General features: G+C 48.5%; 1 protein-coding gene across 2 annotated transcripts in view; it reads right to left on the bottom strand.

The window, feature by feature from the left end:
- Positions 1-663: 663 nt before the first annotated feature.
- ST8SIA2 (ST8 alpha-N-acetyl-neuraminide alpha-2,8-sialyltransferase 2) overlaps positions 664-14,910 on the bottom strand; it is a 32,275-nt gene continuing 18,028 nt past the window's right edge. Inside the window, exon 4 of one of the 2 annotated variants that reach the window (XM_042941080.1) lies at positions 664-2,765. In XM_042941080.1, the coding sequence (XP_042797014.1) occupies positions 2,480-2,765 (286 nt within the window). In that variant the 3' untranslated portion in view covers positions 664-2,479. The remainder of the gene's footprint in view (positions 2,766-14,910) is intronic. The other variant, XM_042941079.1, reaches the window with a different exon arrangement.

The following is a 14,910-nucleotide window of genomic DNA, read 5'->3' as shown; positions in this document are numbered from 1 at the left end:
CCAGCTGGAGGAGCGGGAGCCGGTGGGGGAGCCCAGGCCCCTGGAGCTTCTGCCATCAGTGGCCAGAGCATTCTGGTGGCGCAGGACCTGTGAGCTGGGGAACAGAAGGGTGTGGATGGTCCTGGCTCCCCAGCCCTTCTCTGGGGAGAAGCTGAGGACAGGTTCTCAGGGCTCCTTCTACTTCAACAGCCGCCACTGTCAGTTTAAAGGAGCCACGACAATGGGACACTATGGGACAATGGGGGACAATGCTCAATATGGGACAGAAGGAAAATCATCTCTTCCACGGAGCTCTGGCCGGTACACAGAGCGCGGGGCCAACCCCAGGACCTGGCATCCCAGCTTCCCTAGGACTCACCACTGGAACGTTCTGGAGTCCAAAGCCTTAGTTAATCCACCGAGACCCAGGCAATTCTACCTGTTCCCCAGGGCATTGCCAGCTTCAGACATTAAATGTCTTCCAGGGCCTTTGAGATCCTCAAGATGAAAGGCTCTGGAGAAGTGTAAAATATGATACTAATTACTTCCATTTCTTGTGAGGGAGTCCAACCACTCAGTTCCCACAGAGGCTGTTAGGGCTGTTGCTTTTTAAAATATTCATTTTATAATGCAAATCCCAAATCTCAGACTTCAAGCATCAACGGCAAGAACAACAAGGGAAGAAACACAGAGATGCAGGGTGGCAATCGTAGTCGCGGTTTGGAGCTGGGGTATCCACGTGTGGGGGTTGATGGTTCTGCGTACCCTTCCCACAGCCTCTTCTTCCCCTCAGTCATGAATTTAGAGCCAACGTCCTGTTCTGAATTGCCGCTGATTAATCATGTCCGGTCTCATGCGCTTGGGAGCAGATCTGGGTTACTTTTCTTAACTCCCTTCACCTTCAAGATAATGGTTTTTTACTTATCTTTCAAATATGTTTGAAAACACTGTTATTTATCAGGTGAGGGAATACATCTAACTAATCAAGCCGGCTGATGCTTGTCTATATGTGACCTCTGATTCTAGCCCCTAAGTGATTGGCATGGAGCCCAGATTTCCCCAGGGAGATTGTGTCCAGTATTTGGATACTGCATTTGGCTTTGGGTTAAAAAAAAAAAAAAGTCTTAACTATTAATCTTAATAGGGGGCAAGAAGGATCTTCGTGAAATTCTAAAATCACTGCCTCCGTGGGGGAGGGTGGGCCGGTGGGGGTCGAGGTGGACATTGGAACCGCTCCCTGCAGACTTGAAAGCCTCAGTGTTGGAGCTCAGCGCCGGCTAATGTGACCATCAGGATAGGAAGATGATAAGGAAGTGACATTGACACAGGCAGTCTGGCTGCACAGGCCCCCCGAGTGCATGATGCAGAAAGCAAACAGAGCAGTTACAGAGAAATGAAGCTGGGTGCTTAACATTTTTTCAGGTCTCACGCTCTGGGGCTCTGTGAGGCACCCAGAAAGGCAATCATGTATATTTTAAAAAGGGTGACATTTATCTTGATGGTGCCCTTTCAAGCTTTTGCCATGGCTTCCCCGGTGGCAGAAGGGGACAGTCCGGTCCCTCCAGTGACATTCTAACAGAGCAGGAAGGGGGCTAACCCAGAGGGTGGAACCCCAGGGCCCCTTGCTCCTTGGTGGACTCTAGTTGCTTTAAAGAACACCCGCCAAACCACCACATTCTGGACACGCTTCTGCCTTACTGTGGGGCGGAGTGCTCCCCTGAGCAGGAGGTCTCAAATTTTGAAAAACGCAAGGCTCTTTAGCGTCATCTGCCTGCTCTGTCCAGGTCCTCGGTGGTTCTTGCAAAGCCAGAATATGCACTGACCATAGTTTCTTCTCTAGCCTTCCCTCCACAGCTGTGGAAGCCTGGCTGGGACAGGTGGGTCCACCGGGGATCATCCCTGGGAGAGTTAAACTCCAAGTTTGTGGAACAAGGCCCACGGCTCTGAAGCGGCCTCTGCTTCCCAGTGTCCCTATACTCCTCTGTCAGGCTGGACCCCTCAACCTCCTTCTCCTCTGTGAACAGCACCATTTTAGACTTGGGTCAAGATGTCCCTTCTGGGTCTTGGCTCACCCAGGATCCACATATCTCGGAGGCTTGGGGCAGCTGCCAACAGGTGGCTCTCCATCCATCCATGAGCCCAAAGATCTCTCCAATCCAGGAAGCAGTTTGTCATCCAAAGTCATGGGACTGGCTTCTTTTTCATGTCAAGTCCTTCTGCCCTTAAAGATGGACCGAGTCTCCATCTGGTTTGGGTGGGTTCTCCACACCTTCTTCCTGTGGCTTATCTGCCTAATGCTAGATGAACACCGCACAGTTATAAATACTCAGGTCAATATATATATGCAGGTATAGATATATATATTCTGGTCACTGTTTTACACTTGAACAAAGAAAACCACTAGCCTGCTTGTTGTATAATTTGTACCACCCCGACTCCCATCTGCCTGTGGTGTAGCTGGCAGGAAATGTGAGCCACTGAGTCCCACGAGGTGCCCAGCTTACGTGGCCCCGTCACACTGGCCAACAGTCAGTTTCAAAGCCCCCTGCTCATGCAGGCTCTTGAGGGCCTTGAACTCCAAAGGCATGGTGTGGGGGCTGGCCTGGGAGTTGTAGCCGTACTTGAGGCTGTCGTAATAGTGGTACTTGACGGGGTTCTGGTTCTGATCTAGTGGAAAGGGCCAGAAGCCATAGAGGTAGATCTGGTTGCAGAAACGTGTGGCCAGGGTGTACATCAAGAGACCGGTGGTGGGTCTTTTGATGTGGACTTTGTTGGTCAGCCAGTATCTGAAAAAAAAAGAAAAAGTGAGAAGAGGAACAAAAAAGAAACGTGAGCTTGTGAATCACTTTTCCAGGAAGGGAACAATTTCTTTCTTTATTTTTTTAAGGTTTGAAATGTTAGATTTCCTTCCTTCCTTTTTCCTTCCTTCCTTCCTTCCTTCCTTCCTTCCTTCCTTCCTTCCTTCCTTCCTTCTCAAGTTAGTTAACATTCAGTGTAGTCTTAGCTTCAGGAGTAGATCCCAGCGATTCATCTCTTACATATGACACCCAGTGCTCATCCCAACAAGTGTCCTCCTCAATGCTCATCACCTATTTTTCCCACCCCCATCAACCCTCAGTTTGTTCTCTGTATTTAAGAATCTCATGTGGTTTGCCTCCCTTTCTGTTTTTATCTTATTTTTCCTTCCCTTCCCATATGATCACCTGTTAAGTTTCTCAAATTCCACATATGATTGAAATCATGTGATACCTGTCTTTCTTTGACTGACTTATTTCGTTTAGCATAATACCCTCCAGTTCCATCCACATTGTTGCAAATGGCAAGATTTCATTCTTTTTCATCACTGAGTAGTATTCCATTGTATATATACACCACATCTTTATCCATCCATGAGTCGATGGACATTTGGATAGTTCCATAATTTGGCTATTGTTGAAAATGCTGTTATAAACATTGGGGTGCATGTGCCCCTTAGAATCAGCATTTTTGTATCCTTTGGATAAATTCCTAGTAGTGCAATTGCTGGGTAATAGGACAGTTTTATTTTTAATTTTTTGAGGAGCCTCCACACTGTTTTCCAGAGTGGCTGCACCAGTTTGCATTCCCACCAATAGTACAAAAGGGTTCCAGGAAGGGGACAATTAAAAAATTTTTTTAAATCTTATTTTTGAGAGAGAGACAGAGTATGAGCAGGGGTGGAGCAGAGAGAGACACACAGAAACCGAAGCAGGCTCCAGGCCCTGAGCTGTCAGCACAGAGCCCGATGCAGGGCTCGAACTCACAGACCTGAGATCATGACCTGAGCCGAAGTCAGGATGCTTAACCGACTGAGCCACCCAGGCGCCCCTCCACTGTGGTTCTTCTGCTTGGTTTTCAAACTCACTGGGGTGTGTGGTATAACCTCTTTCTTGTAAAAGTTTCTCTTTACCCTAGGCTGAATCCCTTTACATGTAGTACATATGCTTCGGTGGAAAGACAGAATTCCTTACCACCGACTCCACACGACCATGTGTCCACGCCAGACACTGACTGTATTTTTCTGACCTCACACTCTCGGGGCCTCACCCCATGTGCTCCACCTGCCATTGTGAGACACATGCACTCCCCAGCCACAGTGCGGCTTCTGATGACACCTGAGCACAGTGATACGTGTGACTGTATAGTCACACACACCAACTGAATTCACGCCAGAAGTAAAAGTATGCCAGGCAGAACATTTACATGTTGCTGGAAGTTGAAACTGCTTCATTAGTCACAGTGGTTTTTAGCTAAAAGCTGGGCGAGCAGGGGGAAGATTTTCTTGAAGCTCAGGTATGCCCTGTCTTTTGCAAGTGGTTCTTCCTGCAGCCCCCAAAGGGAAACCCCAAGACATTCCAGAAAGTTAACCTTAAAATCCTTTTTTTTTTTTTTTTGTGGGGGGGGGAGGAGGTATTAGCCGTTGGCTCAGACAAGCTTACAGATTCCTAATAACCCATATAATTTCAGTATATCAGGAATATTTGCTATAATGAAACCTATTTCCAGGACACCCCCCCCACCTCCCTTGGTCCATCCTGTCAGGGTGGGTGATTTGAATCTCCCCTTAGAGTTTGCTGGTGGAGGCTGTGGTCCCAGGTGGCCAGAATCAGAGCAAACATGATTCTCTGGAGCACCGTGTGCTCCGGGGGGAGGCAGGTACAGGCAACTGCTGTTATCTCATGAGCCTGTCACTTGAAGACCACTGTGCTTGGGTCTCTTGTTTCATCCTGTCTGGGCCAAGCAACTTCCCTGTGGCTGAATTTTTCAACCCAGAATCAGAAGAAGGGGACACAGGCAGAGAGCAAGACAATGGCTCCACTAACCACAAACACAACTGGGAAAAAATAGGGGGAAAACCTGTGTGGACATCGTGCAGACCTTCATCATTTCTTCCCTGCACGGCTGAGAAGCTTACTCCCAGCTGATACGTGGGGGTCATGGAGCCGGCTCAGAGTGGGCGCTTGGTGCTGAGGTCGGGGCTCACCAGAGAAGGTGTCCTTCCTTGTATGTTCAACGGGGCTGAGCTGAGCTTGGAAGGGCCCGGGGGAGCGGGGGCAAAAGCAGGGAGAGTACAAGGAGGAGAAGAATCCCAGCAGAGTAGCAGCTGATGTTTGGATCGCCCCACACATCTTTAACAAAGCGGTCATTCACCTTGGCTTAACTACCTCTGATAACAGGGAGCTCTCCCACTCCTGTGCTAGCCTGTTGCATTTTCGGTTCTAACTCGATGGTTTTCGACCTCGGCTGTCCACTGAATGGCCTGGAGCTTTAAGAGCACTGAACCTGAATGCAACCTCTAGGTGCAGACTGGACACTGGGAATTTTAAAACCTTCTCCAGTAGTTCAAATGTGCAGCCAAGGCTACAAAGCCCTGCTCTCACTGGTAGGTGGTTCTACTAAGAGGAAGGTATATTTAGAGAAAAGATGGGCAACGAGTGAGTCTAAAAGGAATAATCGTGGAGTTTTAAAGACGATTGAGCCCAGAGAACTCATCTAGCCCGGCAGCCTGGCAGGGGATGTGACACAGTGAGCTGGGAGCTGGGATGTGTGTAGAGAAAACCAGTGCCCACCCTCAGGCTTGCCAGTGATGGGACTGTGGCATCTAATAGGGCACTCAGTTTTACCATTGTCCAGTATGGTGCTGCCGAATTTTCTGATTTTTTTTCCCAAGAGTATCAGAGATCTGGATTTTTATGCAATTTCTCGAAGCTTTTAAATGTTGGCAACTAATTAAAACAAACAAACAAACAGGGGCTCCTGGGTGGTTCAGTTAAGCATTCAACTTCGGTTCGGGTCCTGATCTCACAGTCCGTGGGTTCGAGCCTCGTGTCTGTCTAAGCACTGATTGCTCAGAGCCTGGAACCTGGTTCAGGTTCTGTGTCTCCTCTCTCTGCCCCTCCCCTGCTCACATACACTCTTTCTCTCTCTCAAAAAAAAATAAAATAAATTAAAAACATCATGTGAGGCCCTATTGGGTGAGTCAACAGACTGTATCTGTGGGTAATCGATGGGTCTCCTAGATTGAACTTGACCTCTTCTTTCAGGTTCCAGGGGAAAACGCAGCAGTCCTAGATGTGCCTGAGAAAAGGTTAGATAGAGCTTAGATAAAACGCTGCCTCCCCACTCCTGGTTTTTGGGCCTCTTCCGCCCTAGGGTGATTCTGAGAGGGTCGAGGCCAGGACCGAGCTGGCCACAGAGGCTGTTGACCCTACCCAGGGGTGTGCGGGCCACCGCAGTGTCCCTGCACGAGAGCATAGCTCCATTTGCTCCCTGAGCAAATTGAAGCCCTAACACCGGCCACATGCCAGATTAAGGGATTTGTGGTTTGTTTATTTTCTGATTGTAAGACCTTTCGCCTGAGAAGGCTTTTGGATATGAATTTCTTTTCAGGACATCAGTGCTGTGCTCAGAGACGGGGAGGGAAGAGTTTGATCAGGAGGAGGTCTGAGGTTACACAGACACATGCTCTGCCCTCCCTTGCAGATGTGACTTTCATCCCCACGTCTCCTTGGTGAACACTGTCTTTCCCCTCCCCTCGCCGCCCCCCTCCCCCAAACTAACCACATGAATCACATCTTCCTGGAAATGTTCTTTTTGTTCCATTCCTTCCCAGTTCCTACTGAGGTAATCACTTCCACCTATTATGAACATTGCTCCTGCTTCTCCTGTGGTGCTTATCAATCTGGCCTGATAATTCGCTAGTGTATGGGTTGGTCTCCCCCCCCAAACAGTGCTGGAATTTCCTTGAGAGCAGGGGTCGTGCCTTATACTCCTGGTAGGAGCTTCAGAGGCACCTGGCTCATTGCACGGGGCAGCCAGGGCACTGTGGTGAGGACAGCAGCACTCAACAAACACTCCATATGCCCTCCTACATCTCCCAGTATCCCTTGCAATTGGACAGGAGTCATGTGACCAGTTTTTGCCAATAGGCTGTGACAAGAAATGTGTCCCTTGGGGGCCAATGTTTCTTTTTTTTTAATTTTTAAAAAATATTTATTTATTTTTGAGAGAGACAAACAGAGTGCGAGCAGTGGAGGGACAGACAGAGAGGGAGACACAGAATCTGAAGCAGGCTCCAGGCTCTGAGCTGTCAGCACAGAGCCCGAAGTGGAACTCGAACTCACAAACTGCGAGATCATGACCTGAGCTGATGTCAGACACTCAACCGACTAAGCCACCCAGGCGCCCCAGGGCCAATGTTTCTTAAGAGCTGGCCTTCTTCTCTTCTGCCTTGGAGAACCTCAAAGCCTCTCATAAAGACGGTGTCAGCCTAAGAAGGAAGAATCCTAGATCCCTGAATCACTGGCTGGAAGAGGCTGGGAGCCGACCTGCACCACACCTTGCCCGAATGAGCAATGAGCTTCAGTTGTGCTAAACCATGAAGGGTCTGGGGGTTGTTACTGTAGCACAGCCTACAACCACTATTATCCTGGCTTCCATTGTGCTCAGCAAACGTTTGACTCAAATGGAACTGGAAAATACAAAGAAGTCAAAAAGCAGAAAGGGGGACGCCCAGCAGCGCACACGGCCTTGTACCTGTGGCTGGCGGGTCCGGGGCCGGAGATGCCTGCCCTCTCGGATCTGCTGCCAGCCTTTCCACCGAGAGTCAATCACTGGGGAAGGTGTTAACAGCAAAGGAGGCTCCAGATTGAATCGAGAGCTCAGGGGCACAGAGGGACCCACTTAATTCCCATCCTGCAGCCATGGGTAAACAAGAACACTCCTGAGCGATGTCTGACAGGGACACGGGGGTGCCGTTTAATGAGCAACTTGTAATAGAAGCTGACTGAGTCATGTGGGAACAAATCACCCTTGATTTCCTTTCTATCTCCTCAGTCGCTCTGGCCAATTTAGAGACTGTGTGTGTGGCCGACTTGTACACTATTTCCTTCCTTAGGATAACAGCTGGGTGTTAAAACACAAACTAATTAATTTTGCCTTCCCAAATGAGGTTAGCTGGGTGCATCCGGGATGTTGTATTGACAATGCACCTTTAATATCCCAGTCTTGAGATTTTAATTAGAAGGCAAAGTAATCTCAAAGAAGGCAGTAATTATTTTTCAAATTGGTTACCCCAATTGCCAAGACGATTAAGCGCCGTATTTTATGAGCATGGACAGCAATAGATGAGGATTGCCAAAATCATCTCCAAAGCACATTTGTCCTTCTTCCTGGCTCCCTGGGCTCGGGATGTGGCAAGCGCAATGGTTGCCACTGTTGGAAAAAGACGCCAAAAGGGCTTTCTCTAAGACACTAAAAGCACTTTGTGGGACATAGCTCATGTTGTCCTTAGGAGCAGGAATGCCTTACAGGTAGTTACCATGGGACACTTGGTGTCGCTTTGTGCAAGGTCAGCAGCAAAGTAGGGGACAAGACCCTCAGACTCCTGGTCTCCCATTATCCACATCAACAGTCTCGGCCCTGATCTGAGGGCCCACAGCTGTCTTTTCTGACCACAGCCCTCTGCGTAGGGCTCTGGTATCCTGGGGAACATCTCAGGATGAGGCTGCCCAGCTTTGTGACGATGGAGAGCTGGGGATTTTGTCTCAAAATCTGGAAGGGGGGCAGTGCAGAGCTAAGTCCCGTGGATGGTTGAGGCCCATTCCTGGTCCTCAGGCCTCCGTGCTTACCCAAACCAATGCTCTTCAGTCGAGTCAGCAAGGTTAACCTCAAGTAAGACCATGCCACCAAAAACTCCCCAGTGACTCTTGGAGTCCCCGGGAGAATGTCCAGTGGCCTCAGCCAGGCTTGCGAAGCCCTTGTGAGCTGGGCCTGAAATCCCTCCTACCGCCTGGCATACACAGCCACATGGCTACAAGGTACTTCTTGGTTTCTAGCAGGACATCACCACCTCCCAGTTCTCCTGGCTGGCAATTCCTTCGTATGGTCTCAGCTTCGATGTCACTTCCCGGACCTCCCCAGATGGGTCTGTGCCTATGTGCTGTTCTTTCCCTAGCAGAGCACTTATCACCCTATGCTATAATTATTCATTTACTTGTCTTTCTCCTCCCCTACAATTAAAAATTCTGTGAGCAAGTGGACTGACTTCCTGCTTCTTTATGACCCCAGATCCTAGCATAGCTCATGCACAGAGTGGGTGAATCACAAATCTTTATTCAATGAAGCAATGAGTGGAAACGAGCAAGCAGAGGCCAGTGATTCCCTGTGGGGGCACTGGTCAGAGAAGTGAAGGAGGCTGGCCTTACCATAGACCCTTCTAGGCAGCCACGAGGCCTGCACATGAGAGAGGCACGCTAACGGTATGATGCCAAAAAACATGAGGAAAAATCACGATGCTGATCCCTTCAGGGCTTCCTCCTGCTACAGGGAGGGCCCCTTGGGGAGTCAAGAGACTGTCGCTCATGCACAGGGATCACCCTTTGGCCCAGCAGGGACAGAAAGACCACCTCTTGGGGGCTGAAAACTTGTGGCTGGATCCTGGAGGTTAAACTGACGCCACTCCAGACAGGAAAAAAAAATAATAATTAACCTCATTCATAACTAAAGGAATCCCATTTCACACAACAGTCAGATGCCATTTTCCGCTGGATTGGAAACAACAAATGTTGATAATATACCACGTTGGCAAGGTTATGGAAAAACAGGAATTTTCAATAATCGTAGGTGGGAGTGTAAATTGGTACCTACCTCTAGTGAGGGCAATTTGGTAACCTCTATACAAACTAACAATACCCACATTCATCTCTTTTTAGCGATGGCACATCTGACGAGCAAGCCTATACATGCATGTATGTGTGCAGGTGTCAGTATAAGATGATCACTGTCGCAGTGATTATACTAGGACAAGATTGGAAAAACCCACGGTGACCACCAATGGCTTCTGCTCACAGAAATTATTGCCCAGACACTGTAAAGGAGAGCTAGGTGCTGTGTACTGATGTGGAATGATTTCCAGAATATATCAAGGTACGGTGCTTAAAACACGCTCCCTTATGTTTAAAAGTGGCTATTTCTGGAGGAGTATACACAGAAAACCAGTTTAACAGGCTGCCTCTGTGGAGGAAGGCTTGCTTGCTTTTCACTTTAAATCCTTTTAGACTGTTTGGATTTTTCTTTTTACTATGTGCATTTGCTATTTAAAAAATAGAGAGACAGGCTATGAAAAATGACTTAATACCGCAGACCTCTCTCCTTTCCTCCATGTAACGCCGTCATGGAATATACACTCCACGTCCCTGGAGGAGACTGGAACCCGGCTCCTGGACTGGCCCTAGGGACACGTTCTTTGGACTGAGATGGGCATGTGTGGGAGGGGCCACCTCCCAACTGCCCTGGTCTTGCCTCTTATTCTCTGCACCAGGCTTGCTCTCTCACCCATCCAACCTCAGGCTTCTCCAGGCTGCCAGGCAGCAGTGCCCGCTCTGCAGATCTGCTGCTCCAGCCCTGGCTGGGACGCCCGCTGGATCACTGCCATCCTACGGCCTACGTTCAGCACTTTTGGTGCCCAATTAAGCACCAATTCACAGGCTTCCTCTGCACCAGGCCCACGGTTGGGCAGCTAAACGGGCCAGGCAGCAGGCTGCTTTCCTGCCCGAGGGCCACCCTCTCAGTGGGTCACAGCCTTCCGAATTGTTGTCATTGAATCTGAGCCATTCACTACCAGCTGCGGACCAGAGTGTTCCCCATCCTGCAGCCACGTTCAGCTGCCTGGGTGTCCTTCCGCTGGGTTGCTCATCTCCCTTGCCAGCAGCCAGCCGGGGCACTGTGCCATCCTGCAGTGTGGCAGAGCCAGAAGCCCTCTGGAAGAGCTGTTCAGTCAGGGGCAGGGCCAGTATGAAGAGTCAAGGGCAGGCTTTCTTAGCACCAGGCTGCCCCCTCCCTGCAAAGCCCCTGCCCAAGAACTACCTCAGATGGGCAAGCATCTGCAGAGTAGCCAGTGGTTAGAGACTCTCCTGGCACAGGTGCAATGAATCAAAGACTCTCTGAGTGGAAAAGGTGACCATATAGCCCAATTGTTGTGGGCTGAAAGATGTTCCCTCAAAACTCGTCTGTGGAAGTCAACCTCAGAATCTCATCTGGAGATCAGGGTCTTTACAGAGGTAATGAAGTTAAAATGAGGTAATTAGGGTGGCCCTTATTCCAATGCAATGGATGTCATAATACGCAGGGGGGATTTGGAGATACACAGGCACACAGGGAGAACGATGGAGCTGGTCCTCCACAAGAGAGAGGCCTGGAACAGATTCTTCCCTCAGAGCTCTTGGAAGGACTTCCAGTTTCCATATCTGTGAGACAATAATTTCCTGTTGTCAATTTAGGTCACTCGGCCTGTGGTCCTTTGTTATAGCAGTCCTCACAAACTAATACACTAACTCTGCCTAATGCAGGTTTCCCAAGTCATGGCCCACCAAGAGGCATTCACTGCCGCCTGAACAAGAGGCAACCAAGCTCATTTCAGATGACCTTTATTTGTTGGAATGTTCTTCCCAGTGTCCAGATGAAACCTGACTCCCTGTATATCCCTTCTCAACCCTAGTTCTACACCTGGAGCCTCACAGGCCAAATCCTTGAGCCCCTCAAGGGCAAAATCCTTGCTTCATTGACTTTTGTGTTCCCCCAGGACAGGCCTGGAGCCTTCTGGGAGCCTATAAATACTTGTTAATCGGAGAAAGATTGTTCTCATGCTCTTTGGAGACTTCTCTGTCTAAAGCTTTCAACTTTCGAACTTCTCTGCCACTGTGGTCCTTCTCATGCCTGGGCCTGGGACCTAAAACATCTCCAAGTGGGATTTGACCAAGGTCATTGCTGATCTCCCAGACTCTCGAAATGTTGTACATTTTGTATAAGATCTAAGATTTTAGATTATACAGTTGTTTAGAACTTGAGTACAGAATCTTGCATTTATCCATATTAAATTCCTCCCTCTTAGACTAATTGTTTCAGCCCATCAAAAGACGTGTGGATTCAACTCTGAGCCCCAAATATTAGGAATGTCCCAAAAGTCACGTCTTCTGTGCATTGGCTGAGGAGACAACTGATGCCTTCATCTAAGCCATTGGTAAAAATGGGGATAGTTGGCAGGATGGGAGGCTGGTGGAATGTTCTTAGAGATCCCCATGAAATCAACCTTTAATTAATTAGTGTCTTTGGGTGTCAGCGGTCAACAGACAGTGGTCAGCCTATCTGTCAAGGACATGAGAGGAGGGATGGCAGTGGAAGAGTAGAGACAACTGAAGCCTATACACATGGGTTCTAGTCCCGCCGCTCTTCATCTGAGTGACCTGGGGTGATCCACTTAGCATTTCTGAGCCTGTTTCCTTGTGAGGAAAATGGGGATGAAAATAGTGTCTATCTTACAAGGCTTCTCTGAGAAGAGAGTTAACATTTGCTCCCTTTTGCTCCTTGAACCATCCATCAGATCGCAGTTCTTTCTCCATCAAGAAATACTTTGTCAACGTATTGATCCTGGCTCTACCTGTCTACCATCCTCCTTGGAAAAGCAGAGCAGGACAGTGTGCCCTGGCATCGTCCAGTGAGCACAACTGCTCTCGGTGTTTACTTCTTCAGGTGTTCATGAGCCATTGATTGCACTGCTGACCTTTTTAAAATTCTGGCTTAGGGTTGACAACAAGCCCAGTGGAGTCCATATTTCACCCATGTTTAGAAAATTGGGGCAAGGATGGGCTGTTCCAGACTGTCCTTTTCCAATTTTTGTATGATTTGGAGAAGATCACAGCCAGCTTCTCAGTGGTCTTAGTGTACGATTTCTCCCGGGATGTTAATTGGTCTCGGTGTTGTTGAGAGTAGAGGTTCTCAAACTTATGCCATGCATCGGAATCACCTACTGGGTTTGTTAAAATGCAGATTTCTTGCCCCAGTGCTACAGTTTCTGATTCAGTAAGCCCGGTTGGGCCCAAGAATTTGCATTTCTAACAGGTACCCAGGTGATGCTGATATTGCTGGTCTGGGGACCATGTTGAGAACCACTGGTTTCAAGCAGTTGGGTGGGATTGTAAGTAATGATACCAAAGGCTTTGTTACACTATCCACAGCTCTTCTTTGCTGAGAAGACAGATGTAGAAGAGAAATCAAGAGTCCAGTTTCCCTCTGTCTTTTGTAGCCTCTGCACCACCTGCCCTCATCTTTTTGGTTTTCCTTACTTGAAACATAAGATGCCCTTTCTGTTGTTTTTATTATTTTCTTAAGCTCAAACTCAGGCTTTGGCCTTCCTGACATTATTCTTCTAGGGCCTCTGTCATTATTCCCTGGTTATTGTAACAGCGGGCAAATGGATCCGGGGCGGGCGGGGGGCGGCGGTGATCCGGAGCAAGGGAGGAGTCCTGAATCTGTCTCTTGCCAGCCATGGGACCTTATACAAGTTACTTACCACCCAAGGCTCAATTTTCTTATCTTTAAAATGGGATATTTGTAGTAGCTCTCTCATTACGTGACACAATGCTTAGCATGGTGTCTGGCACAGAAGTGTTAGGGATGGTTACTTGTGGCCCTTGTCTCTTTTCCTACATGTCCTTCTTAAATCTGAGGTCACTGGAGACCTGTTGACCAGTCGCCAGATGCTCTCTGAGTATCAGCACTGTGCAGCGGGAAGTGGCATCACCCTGGCCTCAAGGCACTTACACCTGAAACAATTAGTGACCAGAAGTAGGTTAATAATCACAAATGTGTACTAGGAGATTGTTGAACCAGGGAAACTGAAACCATGGTCATTTGGTCTCTTGACATGGCTCTACCATGTGCCAGGTGTTAGTGCTGGATGGACTTAACACAAGCAGCATTGGCTCTAGAAGTGATTTATATACATGATTTCATGTGGTCTTCACAATAAGCCTATTGGCAGCTACTAGAGCATCCCACAATTTTTTCCCCATGAATGGACGGACTGCGGACACTAAACCAGCCCTGGGAACACAGTGACTTGCATGTGGACATATCTGGGCATTGCAAGCCACCCAACAGCCAAATGAATGAGGGAGGGCAGAGACCAAGGTGAGGTCAAGGGGCAAACGACACTGAGAGCCTCAACAGGGGGTTCCACAAGACTGTGTCAAGCCTCAGGTGCCAGCGGGTGTTTGGTGGGACCCTGAGGTATTCTCACCTTTTGGTGCATTGTGCCTGGTGGGAAAGCTGCCCCATACTCAGAACTGCCCTGTGCACTGTGCTCATATATGCTGCTGCCCACTGTGGTCTCCTAACACCGCTTCCCCAGTGCGGCAGTGCCCGGCCCACTGAGCTCACTGGGCCCCCAATCCAGACTGGGCTGGGTGTAAATTTGCTGCATCTCATGCACTGGCTAGAGTGGGGTGATGTGCTTGAGTGCCTGGCTGTGCCTCTCACTGGCTGGGTGGTCTCCCACAAATCACCCAACCCGTCTGGGCATTGACTTCCTCATTTGCAGAATGAAGACGCTAGGATGACTCAAAGTTCATTCCCACTTGACATTCCCACCAGCAGGGCACAAGGATTCTGATTTCTTCACATCCTCACTGACACTTGCTATCTCCCACTTTTTTGATAGCCATCATCCTAGTGGGTGTAGAGTGGTACCTCACTGTGGTTTCGTGTTTTCCCAATGACTAGTGATGTTGAACATCTTTTCATGTGCTTTTTGGCTATCTGTACATCTGCTCTGTAGAAATGTCTATCCAAATCATTTTTAAATTGGGCTGTTTGATTTATTTATGTTGCTGAGTTGTAGGAGTTCCATATGTACTCCAGATACTAATCCCTTATCAGATATGTGATTTGCAAATATTTTCTCCCATTCTGTGGGTGAATTTTTTTTCACTCTTTTAATATATTAGCTTTTTGGTGCAGAAGAAGTTTTAATTTTGATGAAGTCCATTTTACCTGTTTTTTCTTTTGTTGCCTGTGTTTTTGGTGTCATTCTTAAGAAGCCGTGGCTTAACCTAAGGTCATAAGGATTTTCCCCTA

The sequence above is a fragment of the Panthera leo genome, chromosome B3, assembly GCF_018350215.1.
Source record: "Panthera leo isolate Ple1 chromosome B3, P.leo_Ple1_pat1.1, whole genome shotgun sequence".
Taxonomy (NCBI): Eukaryota; Metazoa; Chordata; class Mammalia; order Carnivora; family Felidae; genus Panthera; species Panthera leo.
This window is presented reverse-complemented; position numbering and strand designations above follow the sequence as displayed.